This window comes from Bombina bombina, chromosome 2, assembly GCF_027579735.1.
Source record: "Bombina bombina isolate aBomBom1 chromosome 2, aBomBom1.pri, whole genome shotgun sequence".
Taxonomy (NCBI): Eukaryota; Metazoa; Chordata; class Amphibia; order Anura; family Bombinatoridae; genus Bombina; species Bombina bombina.
In genome coordinates, this window is record NC_069500.1 from 240796400 (window position 1) to 240815192 (window position 18793).

The following is an 18793-nucleotide window of genomic DNA, read 5'->3' on the forward strand; positions in this document are numbered from 1 at the left end:
GGCCCATTACCTATTGGAGACAACATGTTGGTGGTTTTAGACAAAATTTCAAGATACTCAGTAGTAGAAGTTATCAGCTCAACATCCTCAGTTACTGTTATTCCTGTTTAAGACAAAGTTTTCTCTTTGTTGGGAATTCTTAAAACTGTTAAAACAGATAATGGTCCCCTGTTTAACAGTACTCAGTTTAATAAATTTGCTTCATATCTTGGATTTAAACACAGGCACATGACTCCTTTGTGGCCACAAGCTAATACAGAAGCTGAAAGATTCATGCATTCCATGGGGAAATTTCTAAGGGCAACTACAGCGCTAGGTAGACCATGGAAACAAAATGTATACTCTTTTCTGAGAGACTATTGATCAACTCCCCATTGTACTACTGGCAGATCGTCTGCAGAGCTGTTATTCAATCGCAAACTTCGGATCAAAATTTCGGCTATAAATGATTCACTAACAGAGACACTCAATAAGGACTTGATACAAAAGACAGCCATGCCAAAGCCAAGAAGAAAGCTTATGCAGATAAATACTATCATACCAAATCTGCTCTTTTTTTCTGTTGGAAGTCCTGTATTGGCAAGATAGACAACACAAGTTGGATAATTTATATGATGTGGTCCCATATATATATAGTTCTTCTTTCTTCAAGAAACTACACAAAGAACAGGAAAAGGAATTCTGCACACGGTGCAGAATTCTATAACATTATTTTATCAGTAACTTAAAAAATGAAAAAGACTTTCCAGATTTTTTCTAGATTTTTACTGGACCAGAGCGGGAGTGAGCTACATTTTAGTCAAATAGCGCGACCGGGTGTGCTGTGACTAGCCAGCAAGCCCACGAAGCGCTTTGAATATACAAGACCCGCTCAGTAGATCCTGGAGCGGAGTCCAACTTTACACTTAAAAATCTGGAAAGACTTTTCATTTTTGAAGTTACCGCTAAAATAATGTTATACTGTATAATTCTGCACCGTATTCAGAAATATATAACATTATTCTGAATGTTTACTGTCCCTTTAAAGGTTATGAATAATAATTTTACAGTGTTTTCATATAATGTATTAGAATGTCATCATGCAACTCTTTTCTGTGAAATATATTTGGTCTTATTTCTAAATATTAGGCATTGCATAGATATAGATAGTTATATTTATGTTTAGTTTAATTGTTATGTTTCTAAGCTAATGAAAGGGAGGGACATGGTGTTTTCTTCCTAGTTTGTGCTCTGACCTATAAATGTATATAATTGTTGCCAAGAAGCAGGGGCGGGAACAGTGTTGTTAGAGTGGGGAACCAGGAAATAAAGTGTGTGAGTTAGTTGCTGTATAAATGGACTCTGTGTCAGATATATTTCTAAATCACCTGGATTTACAAACACTACAGTTGGATGTCTGTATTTGCATAAAATGTTTCATAAAAACTTATTGAAACTAGCATGAAATACACATGCACTGAATCTATTCATCGGCTGATACAGACATCCACAACTGTGTTTGTGTAGACTGGGAAAAACTCACGAGCCTAAACAATTTAAATTTAAAGCTGTCCTCTATACATACAGCAAAGCTAATATCATCCCAGTTCCTTTAATATTTGTATCAGTTGGAATCCAGTTTGCATATTGCATATGCCACATCACTGTGAGAACAGCTTGTTACAAGTCACACACCACTAAGGACAGTTATAGGGGGCAGGAAGTGGAAATTGCTTTAAACACTTCCTACTAGTCTCAAATATCAAATAAACAACACCACTAGTCGTACTTTGGAAAGTCTTATGAGAAAAAAAAAAAAAGTATTTGGTTGTTTGCCTGAGAAATAGCTGCTTCATTTTTCCGTGCCGTGTGTTTCTGGGTGTACAGAAAATGGCTCAGCTTTTAGCAGGACCTTCTGCTGTGATTTCCCTTTTATTTACTCTGACAGCAGCTGTTCCCGTAAAGCCTCGTCAATCACCCTACAATGTCGTGATGGTGATGAGTGATGCTTTTGTAAGTATTGTGTTTCAGTAACTTTAGTTTTTTTGTGCATTTGAACTTCCCTTAACGTTCTCATTGCTTACACAAGTATTTATAGTTAAAATTATTCTGCGAATTCAACACTGAAAAAAAATCAGCTCAGACGGAATAGCTGCTTAGATTTTGCAATAGGGGGTAAAGGTAATAGTTATATCAATATGGCAATAGAACTGTGAAAATAAATAAACATGCAGACGCAGTTAGAGTCTGATTATCAGTTTTGTTCTCACAGTTTAGGAAGCTTTAAAGAAGTATTCGTGTGCAAGCTGTTTAGGAAGTTCTATAGTCCCAAAATAGTTTGTAAAGCAACTTTGAGATATACACTCCATTAAAAAAATAGCAGGCAATGAATCAATCTGTCCTGCAAATCACCTTGCATAAATGAGCTTTACAGGCCAGCAGTTAGTTACAAACATGCCCTCTACTTGTTGTGGTTCTTTCAAGACCACTAAACACAGTAAAATATTATAATCTATAAATACATAATAAAGAGATAATGCAAAAGCACTTTTTTTCTGACACATTTCAAAGTTGTTTAAATTTTGTTTCTCATTGCATCATGTGACACCAGCCAATCACAAATGCATATACATATATTCTGTGAATTCTTGCACATGCTCAGTAGGAGCCTTTGCCTCAGAAAGTCTGCATATAAAAAGATTGTACATATTTATATAATGGATGTGAATTGGAAAGTTTTTTTCAAATTTTCTGCTCTATTTGAATCATGAAAGTTTAAGTGGTCCTTTAATTTGCAGTAATGAATGCAATGCTCCAAATAAGCTAATGCTTTTATAAAAATATGGCAATAATAATGAGTGGGTCATTTTGAACTACTGACCACAGGAAACTGTGTTTAACATCTTTAAAATGCATTAAATACAAAATAAGCAACTGCAAGCCTTGACTCTCCTGAGCAGGACACTACCATTCAGCCAATCAGGATTGGAAGTGTCACGAAACTGCAACCAGCTGTGTCCTGCATGTGGGACTTTACTTATGTGTTTAACCCTTTTGAGGTAGTATAACCCATACTTAGCTAGGCTCAGTAATGCAAATTAATTAGTAATACATTAGAGCATGTTTTTTTTACATTTGAATGCCCCTTTAAAGGGACACTAAACCCAAAAAAATTATTTCAGGATACAGATAGAGAATACAAATTTAAACAACATTACAATTTATTTATATTATTTATTTTGCTTCATTTTTTAGATTGCCTTAGTTGAAGAAAAAGCAATGCACATGGGTGAGCCAATCACATGAGGCTTCTATGTACAGGAACAAATCAGCAGCTACTGAGCCTATCTAAATATGCTTTTCAGCAAAGAATATCAAGAGAATAAAACAAATTAGATAATGGAATGAAATTAGAAAGTTGTTTAAAATGGCATGCTCTTTCTAAATCATGAAAGAAAAAAATGTGGGTTTCATGTCCCTTTAAGTAAGCATTCATACAATGGATTCTGTTTTTTAGCCCACTCCCAAAAAAAAATCTGATCCCTTTTTAAATGTATCCGTCGTTTGGCCAGTCAGTACCTCCTCATGGAAATCCATCAGGATTAGTGCCACTCTTAGCTTGCCAAATAACCAAAAGTTTGATAATATTCATGAATTAAGTGGACACTCCCCAAAAATCAGGCCAAATGATATGCTCCCCTTTGACCCCACATCATGACATATACTGTATATATATATATATATATATATATATATATATATATACTTTTTATTAGGCTATTTAATTATACAAATCATAATGGTCCCAATCTACTACTAATAGGAAAATATAATAAATCCCATTTCTAATACAATTTGTCATAAAAGAACACTATGGGGCCCGATTTATGAAAGTGCGAGCGAACATGATACGATGTAGTGTATCATGTCCGCCGCATGTTGATAAATGCCGACAGCATACGCTGTCGGCATTTATCATTGCACAAGCAGTTCTTGTGAACTGCTGGTGCAATGCCGTCCCATGCAGATTCGTGGCCAATCGGCGGCTAGCAGGGGGTGTCAATCAGCCCGATCGTATAGGATTGGGTGGATTGATGTCCACAACCTCAGAGCAGGTGGACAAGACTCGCACGGAAACAGGGGCATCAAGCTCCATTCGGAACTTGATAATTCGGCCCCTGTGTGTTATGTTCTGGCTATAGAAAAAGACATATGGTTCTGGCTATAGAAAAAGACATATGATCAAATTATTTTTAACAGCTTAAGCAAGTAGTGGGAAGGTTCAGTTGCTCACAAACGCTGACACGTCACACACTCACAGTTAGACTAATATATGCTGATAAAACACATGACATGCACAGATCACAATCACTCCTAATGCAACTGTTAACTCTAGCAAGAAGCTGCTAAGCCAGAGATACCCACTCAAAAAAAAAAAATATTAAAGGAACATGAAACCCTACAATTTTACAGTTTACTTCTATTACCTAATTTGCTTTGTTTGTTTGGTATCCTTTGTTGAAAAGTATACCTAGGTATGCTCAAGATCTGGGAGCTAGCTGCTGATGGGTTGCTGCACATATATCCCAGTTTTCATTGGCTTACCAATGTGTTCAGCTAGCTCCCAGTAGTGCATTGTAGGATACCAAAAGAATAAAGCAAAATTGATTAAAGAAGTAAATTAGAAAGTTGTTTAAAATTGTATGTTCTATCTGAATCATGAAAGAATAATTGTGTGTTTCATGTCCCTTTTAAAGGTTAAAAGTAAGATGGGCAGATTATTATGTCGCAGCTGCTGTTATGCAGTGTAGGAAAAAAAAGCTACTGCAAACACTGCTGCTACATAGTGCTTATAACATAAGCACGCTCATTAACCTACCCAGGTAGGCTTTCATAGAAGGGAGCTAAGTTTCAGCAGCAAATGATAGAAAGGCATTTTACTGTGGAAAGTGTTTTTTTTTAATTGCACACGCAATTAAAATCAATTTTGACCTCCATGTCCCTTTAATATGGTAAATGACACACCCTATTGGTTTATAGGGGTTAAAGGGACAGTGGAATCATAATTAGACATTCATGATTTAGACAGTGCATACAATTTTAAACAGCTTTCCTATTTACTTCTATTAATTAATTTGCTTCCTTCTCTTGTTATCCTTTGCTGAAAGGTTTATCTAGGTAACCTCAGGAGCAGCAAAGAACCTTGGTTCTAGCTTCTGATTGGTGGCCGAATATATATACCAATTGTCATTGGCTCACCCATGTGTTCAGTTAGAAACCAGTAGTGCATTGCTGCTCCTTCAACAAATGATACCAAGAGAATTAATAAAATCTGTTAATAGAAGTAAACTGGAAAGTTGTTTAAAATGTTAACCTAAATCATGAAAGAAGAATGTTGGGTTTCATGTCCCTTTAATAAATCACAAAGTTATTGTGGAAACTGATTGAAAAGTTTGTTCATGATTAACAGAAAACAACAACATTCCTATAAGACATGCAGACATTCCTATAAGACATGCAGACATTCCTATAAGACATGCAGACATTCCATTATTAAAGTTGTGTGGAAGTCTAAAAAATGTTGTGTGCAGCATTTGCAAACTTTGCATGTCCTTCAGTAAGCACTGTGTTGTTGTTGTTTTTTTTTTTTTTAAATGTTAAAAACACAAATCAGTAGTAGATAGATAAAAAAAAAAAAAAAAAAAAAAAACCATTGCAAAGAAGGTAAACTAGCAAGCGACACAGAGCTTCTTCCACTAGGGGGCGTTTAGTACATTACCTAAATGGTTCCAGAGTTTCACAGTGGGTTCTGGGGACTTGTGTATTATTTAATTTTATCCAGGATATATTAAAGCAAAAATGAAATATTTCAATTAATTCATTACAGCATGTTCATTTTTTGCCTTGGAACTGCAACACCTTGCATCTCTTGAAAAGAGCAAGCTAATGATTGACTGTTTTGTGTTTATTTGGCTCATATCCTGCTCAGTAGCCAATTACATATTTACATTTTGCCCTAGCTACTGGGATTTCTGTTGTCCCTGATCCCCCTCAATTTTACATCATATTTCCCTCATATTTCTCATAACTAGAGACCAGGGATATTCAAATAGGTAATACACCCTCACTAAACACATGAACATCAGTTCCTAATTAAATTTAAAATATTTTGTGAACATAGGAGTAGGAAGACATTGTTCTATAGAACTACTCATCAGCATTTTCTGCTTGCTACTGTCCCTTTATACACATTCCATGCAGCATCAGCAACATGAGCAGGGAATACAGGACAGGGAAGCTTTTAGAAGAATTCCTGGGGAATTTTGTTTTACAACAGGAGGAAAATTGGAGAGAAACATAACTATACCCAAAATATTTTTTTTGGCTGTAAATGAAGTATGTTCCATGCAACATAAGGAGAGTTTGTGGGAAGTATAAGCACACAAAACAGTATACTTAAAGGGACAGTCAACACCACAATTTTTGTTGTTTTATAAGATAGATAATCCCTTAATTACCAATTCCCCAGTTTTGCATAACCAACACAGTTATAATTTTACACATTTTACCTCTGTAATTACTTTGTATCTAAGCCTCAGCAGACTGCCCCTTTATTTCAGTTCTTTTGACAGACTTGCATTTTAGCCAATCAGAGCTGTCTCCATGGTAAATTCACGTGCATAAGCTCAATGTTATCTATATGAAACACGTGAACTAATGCCCTCTAGTGGTGAAAAACTATCAAAATGCATTTAGATTAGAGGCGGCCTTCAAGGTCTAAGAAATTAGCATATGAACCTTCTAGGTTTAGCTTTCAACTAGGAATACCAGCAAAATTGGTGATAAAAGTAAATTGGAAAGTCGTTTAAAATTACATGCCCTATTTTAAACATGAAAGTTTTTTTTGGACTTGACTGTCCCTTTAAAGGGATATGAAACCCAAATTAATTATTTCATGATTTAGGTAGAACATAAAATTTTCAACAACTTTCCAATTTACTTCTATTATCAAATTTGCTTCATTCTTCTCTTGGTATCATTTGTTGAAGTTGCAGCAATGCACTACTGCAGAGCTTTCCAAACTTTTCATGTTGGTGACATAGAGCTACATCATTTCACGACACAGTAATTCAGTTGTACTAGCAAACAGCAGGTTAAACTAACTTGTTTTAAGAGATATGGACACATATATAAATTATGTATCCAGAGTCCTCTTCCAGCACTCTCCGGTACACTGGCTGTGGGTGGGTCAATCAACAATTAAGGCCAAGTAAAAAGAAATCAAATTATAAGTTCCACGTGGCTTGCTGTTTGATTCATTGGGTCTGGAAGGGTGGCCTACCTTCAGCTAGCAGCAGGTGGGTTAACAGGTTGACAGCCTGCAGCTGCGCTCGCCCAGGTGATTGCACACTGATTCAGAGGTTTCTGGCCTCCACACAATTGGCCGAGATAGCGCACAGCCCGCATGGTGCAGTCCCAGGACCTCCAGGGGACTTCTCTGCTCAGCACAGCTGAGAGTTGGGGGTAATGTAACTCATTGCTCCGTTCGCCCCCTACCACTCCGACAACACCAGTCACACTAACATTAGGAAGTTCCGGTGGAGGGACCAAGGGACGCAAGTAAGGGAGCTCCACGGTGCCCTTCCGCAAAATGTTCTGCACACACCTACAGACTGCCGCCAACACACTAATGTGTCGCAGCACACAGTTTGGAAAGCACTGCACTACTGGTTTCTAACTGAACACAAGGATGAGCCAATGACAATGGATATATAAATGCAGCCACCAATCAGCAGCTAGAACCTATGTTCTTTGCTGCTCCTGAGCTTTCTTAGATAAACCTTTCAGCAAAGGAAAACAAGAGAAGGAAGCAAATAAATAATATAAGTAAATTGGAAAGTTGTTTAAAATTGTATGCTCTGTCTAATTATGACTTTACTGTCCCTTTAACATCTGCTCTACTTTGATTTATTTGCCTCCACATGTGCTGAGTAGACTTTAAGCCCTTTAAATTATTGCTTGAGTTTGTAGAATTACTTATGCAATCTATTGCACAAAGGTGCCCTGATATTTTATATAAAAAAAAGTGAGAAATATAACTAAAATCACAGAAACCTACATTAAATGAACATAAAACAAAACATTTTTCTTTTATGATTGAGATAGATCATATAATTTAAACCAATTTTCAGTTTACTTCTATTATCAATTTTACTTCATTCTCTTGGTATCCTTTATTTAAAGAGCAGAAATGCACTGCTGACAATAGACATACTGTATACCAATCAGCAGATAGCTAAAAAAAAAAGTTGCGGTGTGAGGAGGAGCGCTAAAACAGTCGAAAACTGAGAGACCTAAAGTGTGGTGATTTAAAAGATTGATTTATTACTCTCAGATAAAACACCAATATGCTACTTGGCTAAATCTGCTAAAAACTATCAGTAAAAAACATCCATATGAAACAGTGTAGCTTTCATGTTAACATATATATCAGTTTACCTAACTTAGTAACATATATAATAGAAAATAGAAAATGTCCCAAAAATAATTCTGTCCTTGTGGTACAAAGTCTAAATTCAAAGATGGTGTCCAAAAATATGCAGCGAGATTACGAGTTTTTTTTCACTGCTCCCTTAAGACAATGCTGGTATTACAGGTTTTCTTAAACCTGGCGTTAGCCACAAAAGAAGTGAGCATAGAGCAAAATTTAGCTCCACATCTCACCTCAATACCAGCGCTGCTTATGGTAGCGGTAAGCTGGAAAAACGTGCTTGTGCACGATTTCCCCAAAGGTAATAATGGGGCTGAGCCGGCTGAAAAAAAGTCTAACACCTGCAAAAAAGCAGCGTTCAGCTTCTAACGCAGCCCCATTGATTCCTATGGGGAAATACATTTTATGTCTGCACCTAACACCCTAACATGAACCCTGAGTCTAAATACCCCTAATCTTACACTTATTAACCCCTAATATGCCGCCCCCGAATCTACATTATATTATTAACCCCTAATCTGCTGCTCCGGACATCGCCGCCACCTACATTATACTTATGAACCCCTAATCTACTGCCCCCAACATCGCCGAACCCTACATTTTATATATTAACCCCTAATCTGCCCCCCCAACGATGCCGCAACTATATTAAATGTATTAACCCCTAATCTGCCGCCGCCAACGTCGCCGCCACTATAATAAAGTTATTAACCCCTAAACCTAAGTCTAACCCTAACCCCCTAATTTAAATATAATTTTAAATATTCATAATAAAATTGCTACAATGAAATACATTATTCCTATTTAAAACTAAATACTTACTTATAAAATAAACCCTAAGATAGCTACAATATAACTAATAGTTACATTGTATCTAGCTTATGGTTTATTTTTATTTTACAGCTAAGTTTGTATTTATTTTAACTAGGTGCAATAGTTATTAAATAGTTAACTATTTAATAACTTCCTAGTTAAAATAAATACAAATATACCTGTAAAATAAATCCTAACCTAAGTTACAATTACACCTAACACTACACTATCATTAAATTAATTTACTAAACTACCTACAATAACTACAATTAACTACAATTAAATTAAATAAACTAAAGTACAAAAAAAAACAAACACTAAATTACAGAAAATAAAAAAAGAATTACAATTTTTTTTTAAATAATTACACCTAATCTAATCCCCCTAATAAAATAAAAAAGCCCCCCAAAATAATAAAATTCCCTACCCTATACTAAATTACAAATAGCCCTTAAAAGGGCCTTTTGCGGGGCATTGCCCCAAAGTAATCAGCTCTTTTACCTGTAAAAAAAAATACAATACCCCCCAACATTAAAACCCACCACCCACACACCCAACCCTACTCTAAAACCCAACCAATCCTCCCTTAAAAAAACCTAACACCCCTTAAAATCTCCCTACCTTGAGCCGTCTTCACCCAGCCGGGCACAAGTGAACCTTCAGAGGGGCAGAAGTCTTCATCCGATCCGGCCAGAAGAGGACCTCCAGACCGGCAGAAGTCTTCATCCAGACGGCATCTTCTATCTTCTTCCATCCGGAGCATCCTCTTCCATCCGACGGCAACTGAAGAATGAAGGTTCCTTTAAGTGACGTCATCCAAGATGGCGTCCCTTGAATTCCGATTGACTGATAGGATTCTATCAGCCAATCGGAATTAAGGTCGGAAAAATCCTATTGGCTGATGCAATTAGCCAATAAAATTGATCTCACATTTGGAACAGCCAATAGAATGCAAGCTCAATCCTATTGGCTGATTGGATCAGCCAATAGGATTGAACATCAATCACTCCCTACCCTATACTAAATTACAAATAGCACTTAAAAGGGCCTTTTGCGGGGCATTGCCCCAAAGTAATCAGCTCTTTTACCTGTAAAAAGAAATACAATACCCCCCAACATTAAAACCCACCACCCACACACCCAACCTTTCTCTAAAACCCACGCAATCCCCCCAAGATGGCGTCCCTTCAATTCCGATTGGCTGATAGAATCCAATCAGCCAATCGGAATTAAGGTAGGAAAAATCCTATTGGCTGAAGCAATCAGCCAATAGGATTGAAGTTCAATCCTATTGGCTGATCCAATAAGCCAATAGGATTGAGCTCGCATTCTATTGGCTGATTGGAACAGCCAATAGAATGCAAGATCAATCCTATTGGCTGATTGCTTCAGCCAATAAGATTTTTCTTACCTTAATTCCGATTGGTTGATAGGCTTCTATCAGCCAATCGGAATTGAAGGGACACCATCTTGGATGACGTCACTTAAAGGAACCTTCATTCTTTAGGCGCCGTCGGATGGAAGATGATGCTCCGCGTCGGATGTCTTCAAGATGGACCCGCTCCGCTCCGGATGGAAGAAGATAGAAGATGCCGCCTGGATGAAGACTTCTGGAGGTCCTCTTCTGCCCGGATCGAATGAAGACTTCTGCCCCTCTGGACGTCCACTTGTGCCCGGCTGGGTGAAGACGGCTCAAGGTAGGGAGATCCTCAAGGGGGTAGTGTTAGTTTTTTTTAAGGGGGATTGGGTGGGTTTTAGAGTAGGGTTGGGTGTGTGGGTGGTGGGTTTTAATTTTGGGGGGTATTGTATTTTTTTTTACAGGTAAAAGCTGATTACTTTGGGGCAATGCCCCGCAAAAGGCCCTTTTAAGGGCTACTTGTAATTTAGTATAGGGTAGGGATTTTTATTATGGGGGGGGGGGTTATTTTATTAGGGGGATTAGATTAGGTGTAATTAGTTTAAAAAAATTGTAATTCTTTTTTTATTTTCTGTAATTTAGTGTTTGATTTTGTACTTTAGTTTATTTAATTTAATTGTAGTTAATTGTAGGTAATTGTAGGCAATTTATTCAATTAATTTAATGATAGTGTAGTGTTAGGTGTAATTGTAATTTAGGTTAGCATTTATTTTACAGGTCAATTTGTATTTATTTTAACTAGGAAGTTATTAAATAGTTAATAACTATTTAGTAACTATTCTACCTAGTTAACATAAATACAAACTTAGCTGTAAAATAAAAAAAAATCCTAAAATAGCTACAATGTAACTATTAGTTATATTGTAGCTAGCTTAGGGTTTATTTTATCGGTAAGTATTTAGTTTTAAATAGGATTCATTTATTTAATTGTAGTCAATTTATTTAGATGTGTTTAAATTATATTTAAGTTAGGGGGGATTAGACTTAGGGTTAGACTTAGGTTTAGGGGTTAATAAATTTAATATAGTAGCGGTGACGTGGGCGGCAGATTAGGGGTTAATAAATGTAGGTAGGTGTTGGCGATGTTAGGGACGGCAGATTAGGGGTTAATAAAATGTAACTAGTGTTTGCGAGGCGGGAGTGTGGCGGTTTAGGGGTTAATACATTTGTTAAAGTAGCGGCGACGTCCGGTTGGCAGATTAGGGTTAAACATTTTAGTTAAGTGTTTCCGATGTGGGGGGGGGCCTCGGTTTAGGGGTTAATAGGTAGTTTATGGGTGTTAGTGTACTTTTTATCACTTTAGTTAAGAGCTTTATGTTCCGGCGTTAGCCCATAAAACTCTTAACTACTGACTTTTAAATGCGGTAGGAGTCTTGACAGGAGAGGGTCTACCGCTCACTTTTTCAGGCGATCGTAATACCGGTGTTAGGCAAATGCTATTAAAAAGAGAAGATACGCAATTGACGTAAGGGGATTTGCGGTATGCTAAAATCGCAGAAAAAAAGTGAGCGGTAGACCCTTTCCTGCTTGACTCGTAATACCAGCGGGCGTTAAAAAGCAGCATTGGGACCCCTCAACGCTGCTTTTTAAGGCTAGCCGATGGTGTCCAAAAAATATACGGCAAGATTATGAGTCTTGCGTTAGCCTTAAAAAACAGCGTTGAGGGGTCCCAACGCTGCTTTTTAACACCCGCTGGTATTACGAGTCAGGCAGGAAAAGGTCTACCGTTCACTTTTTTCCACGATTTTAGCATACCGCAAATCCCTTTATGTCAATTGCGTATCCTATCTTTTTAATGGGATTTGCCTAACGCCAGTATTACGATCTCCTGAAAAAGTGAGCGGTTGACCCTCTCCTGTCAAGACTCCTACCGCATTTAAAAGTCAGTAGTTAAGAGTTTTATGGGCTAACGCCGGAACATAAAGCTCTTAACTAAAGTGATAAAAAGTACACTAACACCCATAAACTACCTATTAACCCCTAAACCGAGGCCCCCCCTACATCGGAAACGCTTAACTAAAATGTTTAACCCCTAATCTGCCGTCCCTAACATCGCCGACACCTACCTACATTTATTAACCCCTAATCTGCCGCCCACAACGTCGCCGCTACTAAATTAAATTTATTAACCCCTAAACCTAAGTCTAACCCCCCCTAACTTAAATATAATTTAAATACATCTAAATAAATTGACTACAATTAAATAAATGAATCCTATTTAAAACTAAATACTTACCGATAAAATAAACCCTAAGCTAGCTACAATATAACTAATAGTTATATTCTAGCTAGCTTAGGATTTTTTTTATTTTACAGCTAAGTTTGTATTTATTTTAACTAGGTAGAATAGTTACTAAATAGTTATTAACTATTTAATAACTTCCTAGTTAAAATAAATACAAATTGACCTGTAAAATAAATCCTAACCTAAATTACAATTACACCTAACACTACACTATCATTAAATTAATTAAATAAATTATCTACAATTACCTACAATTAACTACAATTAAATTAAATAAACTAAAGTACAAAAAAACAAACACTAAATTACAGAAAATAAAAAAAGAATTACAATTTTTTTAAACTAATTACACCTAATCTAATCCCCCTAATAAAATAACCCTCCCCCCAAAAATAATAAAATTCCCTACCCTATACTAAATTACAAATAGCACTTAAAAGGGCCTTTTGCGGGGCATTGCCCCAAAGTAATCAGCTCTTTTACCTGTAAAAACAAATACAATACCCCCCAACATTAAAACCCACCACCCACACACCCAACCTTTCTCTAAAACCCACGCAATCCCCCCAAGATGGCGTCCCTTCAATTCCGATTGGCTGATAGAATCCTATCAGCCAATCGGAATTAAGGTAGGAAAAATCCTATTGGCTGAAGCAATCAGCCAATATGATTGAAGTTCAATCCTATTGGCTGATCCAATAAGCCAATAGGATTGAGCTCGCATTCTATTGGCTGATTGGAACAGCCAATAGAATGCGAGATCAATCCTATTGGCTGATTGCATCAGCCAATAGGATTTTTCCTACCTTAATTCCGATTGGCTGATAGAATCCTATCAGCCAATCGGAATTGAAGGGACCCCATCTTGGATGACGTCACTTAAAGGAACCTTCATTCTTTAGTCGCCGTCGGATGGAAGAGGATGCTCCGCGTCGGATGTCTTCAAGATGGACTCACTCCGCTCCGGATGGAAGAAGATAGAAGATGCCGTCTGGATGAAGACTTCTGCCGGTCTGGAGGTCCTCTTCTGCCCGGATCGGATGAAGACTTCTGCCCCTCTGGATGTCCACTTGTGCCCGGCTGGGTGAAGACAGCTCAAGGTAGGGAGATCTTCAAGGGGGTAGTGTTAGGTTTTTTTAAGGGGGGTTTTGGGTGGGTTTTAGAGTAGGGTTGGGTGTGTGGGTGGTGGGTTTTAATGTTGGGGGGTATTGTATTTTTTTTTACAGGTAAAAGAGCTGATTACTTTGGGGGAATGCCCCGCAAAAGGCCCTTTTAAGGGCTATTTGTAATTTAGTATAGGGTAGGGAATTGTATTATTTTGGGGGGCTTTTTTATTTTATTAGGGGGATTAGATTAGGTGTAATTAGTTTGAAAAATTGTAATTATTTTTTTATTTTCTGTAATTTAGTGGAGTTTTTTTGTACTTTAGTTTATTTTATTTAATTGTAGTTAATTGTAGTTAATTGTAGGTAGTTTAGTAAATTAGTTTAATGATAGTGTAGTGTTAGGTGTAATTGTAACTTAGGTTAGGATGTATTTTACAGGTATATTTGTATTTATTTTAAGTAGGAAGTTATTAAATAATTTAATAAGTATTGTACCTAGTTAAAATAAATACAAACTTAGCTGTAAAATAAAAATAAATCATAAGCTAGATATAATGTAACTATTAGTTATATTGTAGCTAGCTTAGGGTTTATTTTATCGGTAAGTATTTAGTTTTAAAATTTTAAAATTTAAAATTATATTTAAATTAGGGGGGTGTTAGGGTTAGGGTTACACTTAGGTTTAGGGGTTAATAACTTTATTATAGTGGCGGCAACATTGGTGGCGGCAGATTAGGGGTTAATATATTTAATATAGTTGTGGTGACGTTGAAGGGGCAGATTAGGGGTTAATATATAAAATGTAGGGTTCGGCAATGTTGGGGGCAGTAGATTAGGGGTTCATAAGTATAAGCAATGAGGAAAAAAGAGGTGCAGAGTCTCTCAGTGGCTCCAAAAATAGTTTATTCAGGAGCAGGCTTTGACATGGAACACAAGGTAAGCTCCTATCTGACGCGTTTTGCGCATGAGTACATGCGCTTCATCTGAGATAATAGTCTCAGGTGCTCCAGATCTGTATATAGGTGAGGCTGGCCAATCAGTAGAAAGGTAATATTGTTAACCATTTAGATGTGTAACAAGTATGTCTGTTAATATATCAATGGGTATTATCGGTGTTTTAGTGTTTGGAATGTGGCCTTCTCATGCTACACTGATCCAGAGCACTAAGAGACTTGTTAGAACAGAATTGATCATATGTGATTTAATCTATTACAAAATTGCCATTGGTAATGATAGTGAATTTATAAATATCCTTGAATTTGTGTGCACTTTATAATCACATGGTACATATACATTGTTAGGAGCAATTGTATGGTAATGTATTAAAGATAATAAAATAATAATGAAAAAAGATAATGGAAAAATAATAATAATAAAAAAATGTATATAATAAAAGAATTGGTAGGAAAATGTATAATGTGAAATAAAAAAACAAGTAATAAAAAGTAAGATACTAAATACTTAACATGGTTATGGATTGAGAAACTTTAAAAGCATCAATAAGGGGGCATAAGGCTGTTTTATCTTAGTATTATCTGAGCTTAAGGAATTTAGAACTATGCAAAAGGCTTATGACTCCCTTTAAGTGTGAATATATTTGTGTGGTTAAGAGAGGGGTGAAGAGCAATGCTGTTCAGTTATCACACTAGGCTTTGCATGTGCTAAAAAATGGATCAGAGGGGAGAGATAATGTCCTCTTCTATAATGGTTACAAAGCCTCTTATAATCTGTTTTGACTGTGACTAACTTCCTTTATATCATTGCAGATCTATAATTCGTAACCTATCAATGGATGTATGTAAAAAAACACTAATTTTCAAAATTTAAGATCAATAGAACCGTAGAGGGGGATACTTATTCAAAAAAATATATATTAAGAATAAGTAAGAGATGACTAGATGGGGGAAGAGTGGTTAGATTAAAGGGACAGTATACACTCATTTTCATATAACTGCATGTAATAGACACTACTATAAAGAATAATATGCACAGATACTGATATAAAAATCCAGTATAAAACTGTTTAAAAACGTACTTAGAAGCTGTCAGTTTGGCTCTGTTGAAAAGGTAGCTGAAAAGCCCACTGCAAGTGGCAAATAAGACACTCCCCCACCCTCCCCCTTCTTTTGCATATGAAAAGACCCTTTACACAAACAGGAGCAAGCTGGAGTAGGTAGTCGAGCGTATTCACATAAAACTTTGGGGCTTGGTTAGGAGTCTGAAAATCAGAGCAATGTTATTTAAAAATAAGCAAAACTATACATTAATTTAAAAAAAAAAAACTTTATGGGCTATATAAATAGATCATCTACAAAACATTTATGCAAAGAAAAAATGAGTGTATAATGTCCCTTTAAGATAGAATGGTAAATACTCTTCTACTGACCATTATTTTTAATTCAAATATATCTGCTAATACCTATTTATTTATATAGTATATTGGTAATTCTAGAAAAGTTGATTTAACCCACCAACCATGTTAGTTGATCAGCATGGGGTATTTTGTACGGCTACTAAATGAGATGGAAAGATATGTGTCCTTGCTTTGTAATTAATAATAATGATTTCTTAATTGACAATGAATATCTTCTGAAAGAATTCCTAGATAAATGAATGGATTAGAGGAAGTTTGAACTATTTAATGAAAATTGTAAATAGCTATGCTCATCTTTCAAATTTATATTGTTAAATTTTGTATTCTTATATACTTTTAGCACACTAGGCCTCATTAGCTTAAAGTTGACCTCTTGTTTACTGATCTATGAATAAGTTCACATCATATCTCTTGTTCATACATTGTGGTATCCTAGTCTGTAGTCTTTTGAGGAGTGTCTTATTTCTGTCTCCTCCTAATGGATTTTTAGCTATATGTTCTATAGCTTGGAAAGAGAAGTTGGTTAATCTATGTTGATGTGTGTGAAAATGCTTCATTCATAAGTATAATGTAGGTGGCTGTGGTGTCCGGAGTGGCAGATTAGGGGTTAATAATATAGTGTAGGTGTCGGCGATGTCGGGGACGGCAGATTAGGGGTTAATAAATGTAAGATTAGGGGTATTTAGACTCGGGGTTCATGTTAGGGTGTTAGGTGCAGACATAAAATGTATTTCCCCATAGGAATCAATGGGGCTGTGTTAGGAGCTGAACGCTGCTTTTTTGCAGGTGTTAGACTTTTTTTCAGCCGGCTCAGCCACATTGTTTCCTATGGGGAAATCGTGCACGAGCACGTTTTTCCAGCTTACCGTTACCGTAAGCAGCGCTGGTATTGAGGTGAGATATGGAGCTAAATTTTGCTCTACGCTCACCTTTTTGCAGCTAACGCCAGGTTTAAAAAAATCTGTAATACCAGCGTTGTCTTAAGGGAGCGGTGAAAAAAAAAGGCTCGTTAGCAACGCACCCCTGTTACCGCAAAACTCGTAATCTCGCCGAAAGTGTCCAAAAATATGTGTGTATCCAAATGAAAAAAAAAAAAGTACAAAGTGTGGTTTACACCAAAAAATATAAAAATATAAAAATACAAAAGTACCAAACTGTGTTAAACGTGAAAAAATATATAAAATATATATAAAAAATATATTAAAAAGTATATAAAAAAAGTAAAATAAAAGATGTGTAGAAGTATATCCAAATTCCTGTAGTGTAATGTGTCTTCAAAATAATATATATTGGAAATCTTCAAGTGAAGTGTGGGTCAGTCTGCCTATAAAAATAAAGGTACATAGTGCAATATTGCTAAAGATTCTGTGCAAATATAAGTATTAGGCTTACCGATTTACTGGTTGAGACCTGGGGATCAAAAAGAACCTGAGCCGTTAGAAGGTTGAAGCGTCTACGTGTTTCGGAATTTAACAAGGTCTTTCTTAATACTAATAATGGCTCTTAAAAAGGGGGAAATGCAATAATTTGGCGCCAGAAATTGGATGTTCTCAATGGTGTAACGTCATATCCGGTGATGACCATTCCCGGTCATGATGACTTCCGCTTATGACAACTTCTGGTCTGGGTTACTTTCGGTTTCTAATTTATAATAGTAGATATGTGGTATCCAAACTTTAAGGTTATACCTGTTCTTTGGACAGCATACTATATATCCTGATGCACAATTATTTCCACAATAATAGTAACTTTTACAACCAAATATGTGGAACAGCTATGGGGACCAGGTTTGCGTCTAGCTACACTAATCTCTATATGGGCAAATGGGAACAGACCTTTTGGGACTCATGCTCAGCTTGTGCAGACCTGGTCAAGAGATAAATAGACGACATGTATGGAAAGGATCCATCGAAGATTTACAGCATACCATTAACGTAATGAATAATAACATAATGAACCTCACTTTCACATATGAATTTAGTTATACCAATATCCACTTTTTGAATCTAGCAATAAATATAGTCAAAGCAAAAGTTACCCCTTCCACATATTTCAAAGAAGTAGACTGCAGTAACTACATACACCAGCCAAGCTGCCACCATACAATCTTATCTTTTATTTTACTTTTTTATATACTTTTTTATATATCTTTTATATTTTTTATATATTTTTTCACGTTTAACACAGTACTTTTTGTATTTTTATATTTTTTGGTGTACACCACTTTTTTTTTTCATTTGGATACACACATTTTAAATCACCACACTTTAGCTTTCTCAGTTTTCAACTGTTTTAGCGCTCCTCACACCGCAACTTTTTTATTTTATTTTACCTGAGATATGTTTGGGAGATCTTGCTTATAGGAGGA

At 36.2% G+C, this 18793-nt stretch overlaps 1 protein-coding gene across 3 annotated transcripts in view; it reads left to right on the forward strand.

The window, feature by feature from the left end:
• Window positions 1-1728: 1728 nt before the first annotated feature.
• ARSK (arylsulfatase family member K) overlaps window positions 1729-18793 on the forward strand; it is a 324333-nt gene continuing 307268 nt past the window's right edge. Inside the window, exon 1 of one of the 3 annotated variants that reach the window (XM_053701498.1) lies at window positions 1729-1992. In XM_053701498.1, the coding sequence (XP_053557473.1) occupies window positions 1870-1992 (123 nt within the window). In that variant the 5' untranslated portion in view covers window positions 1729-1869. The remainder of the gene's footprint in view (window positions 1993-18793) is intronic. The other 2 variants (XM_053701497.1, XM_053701500.1) reach the window with 2 other exon arrangements.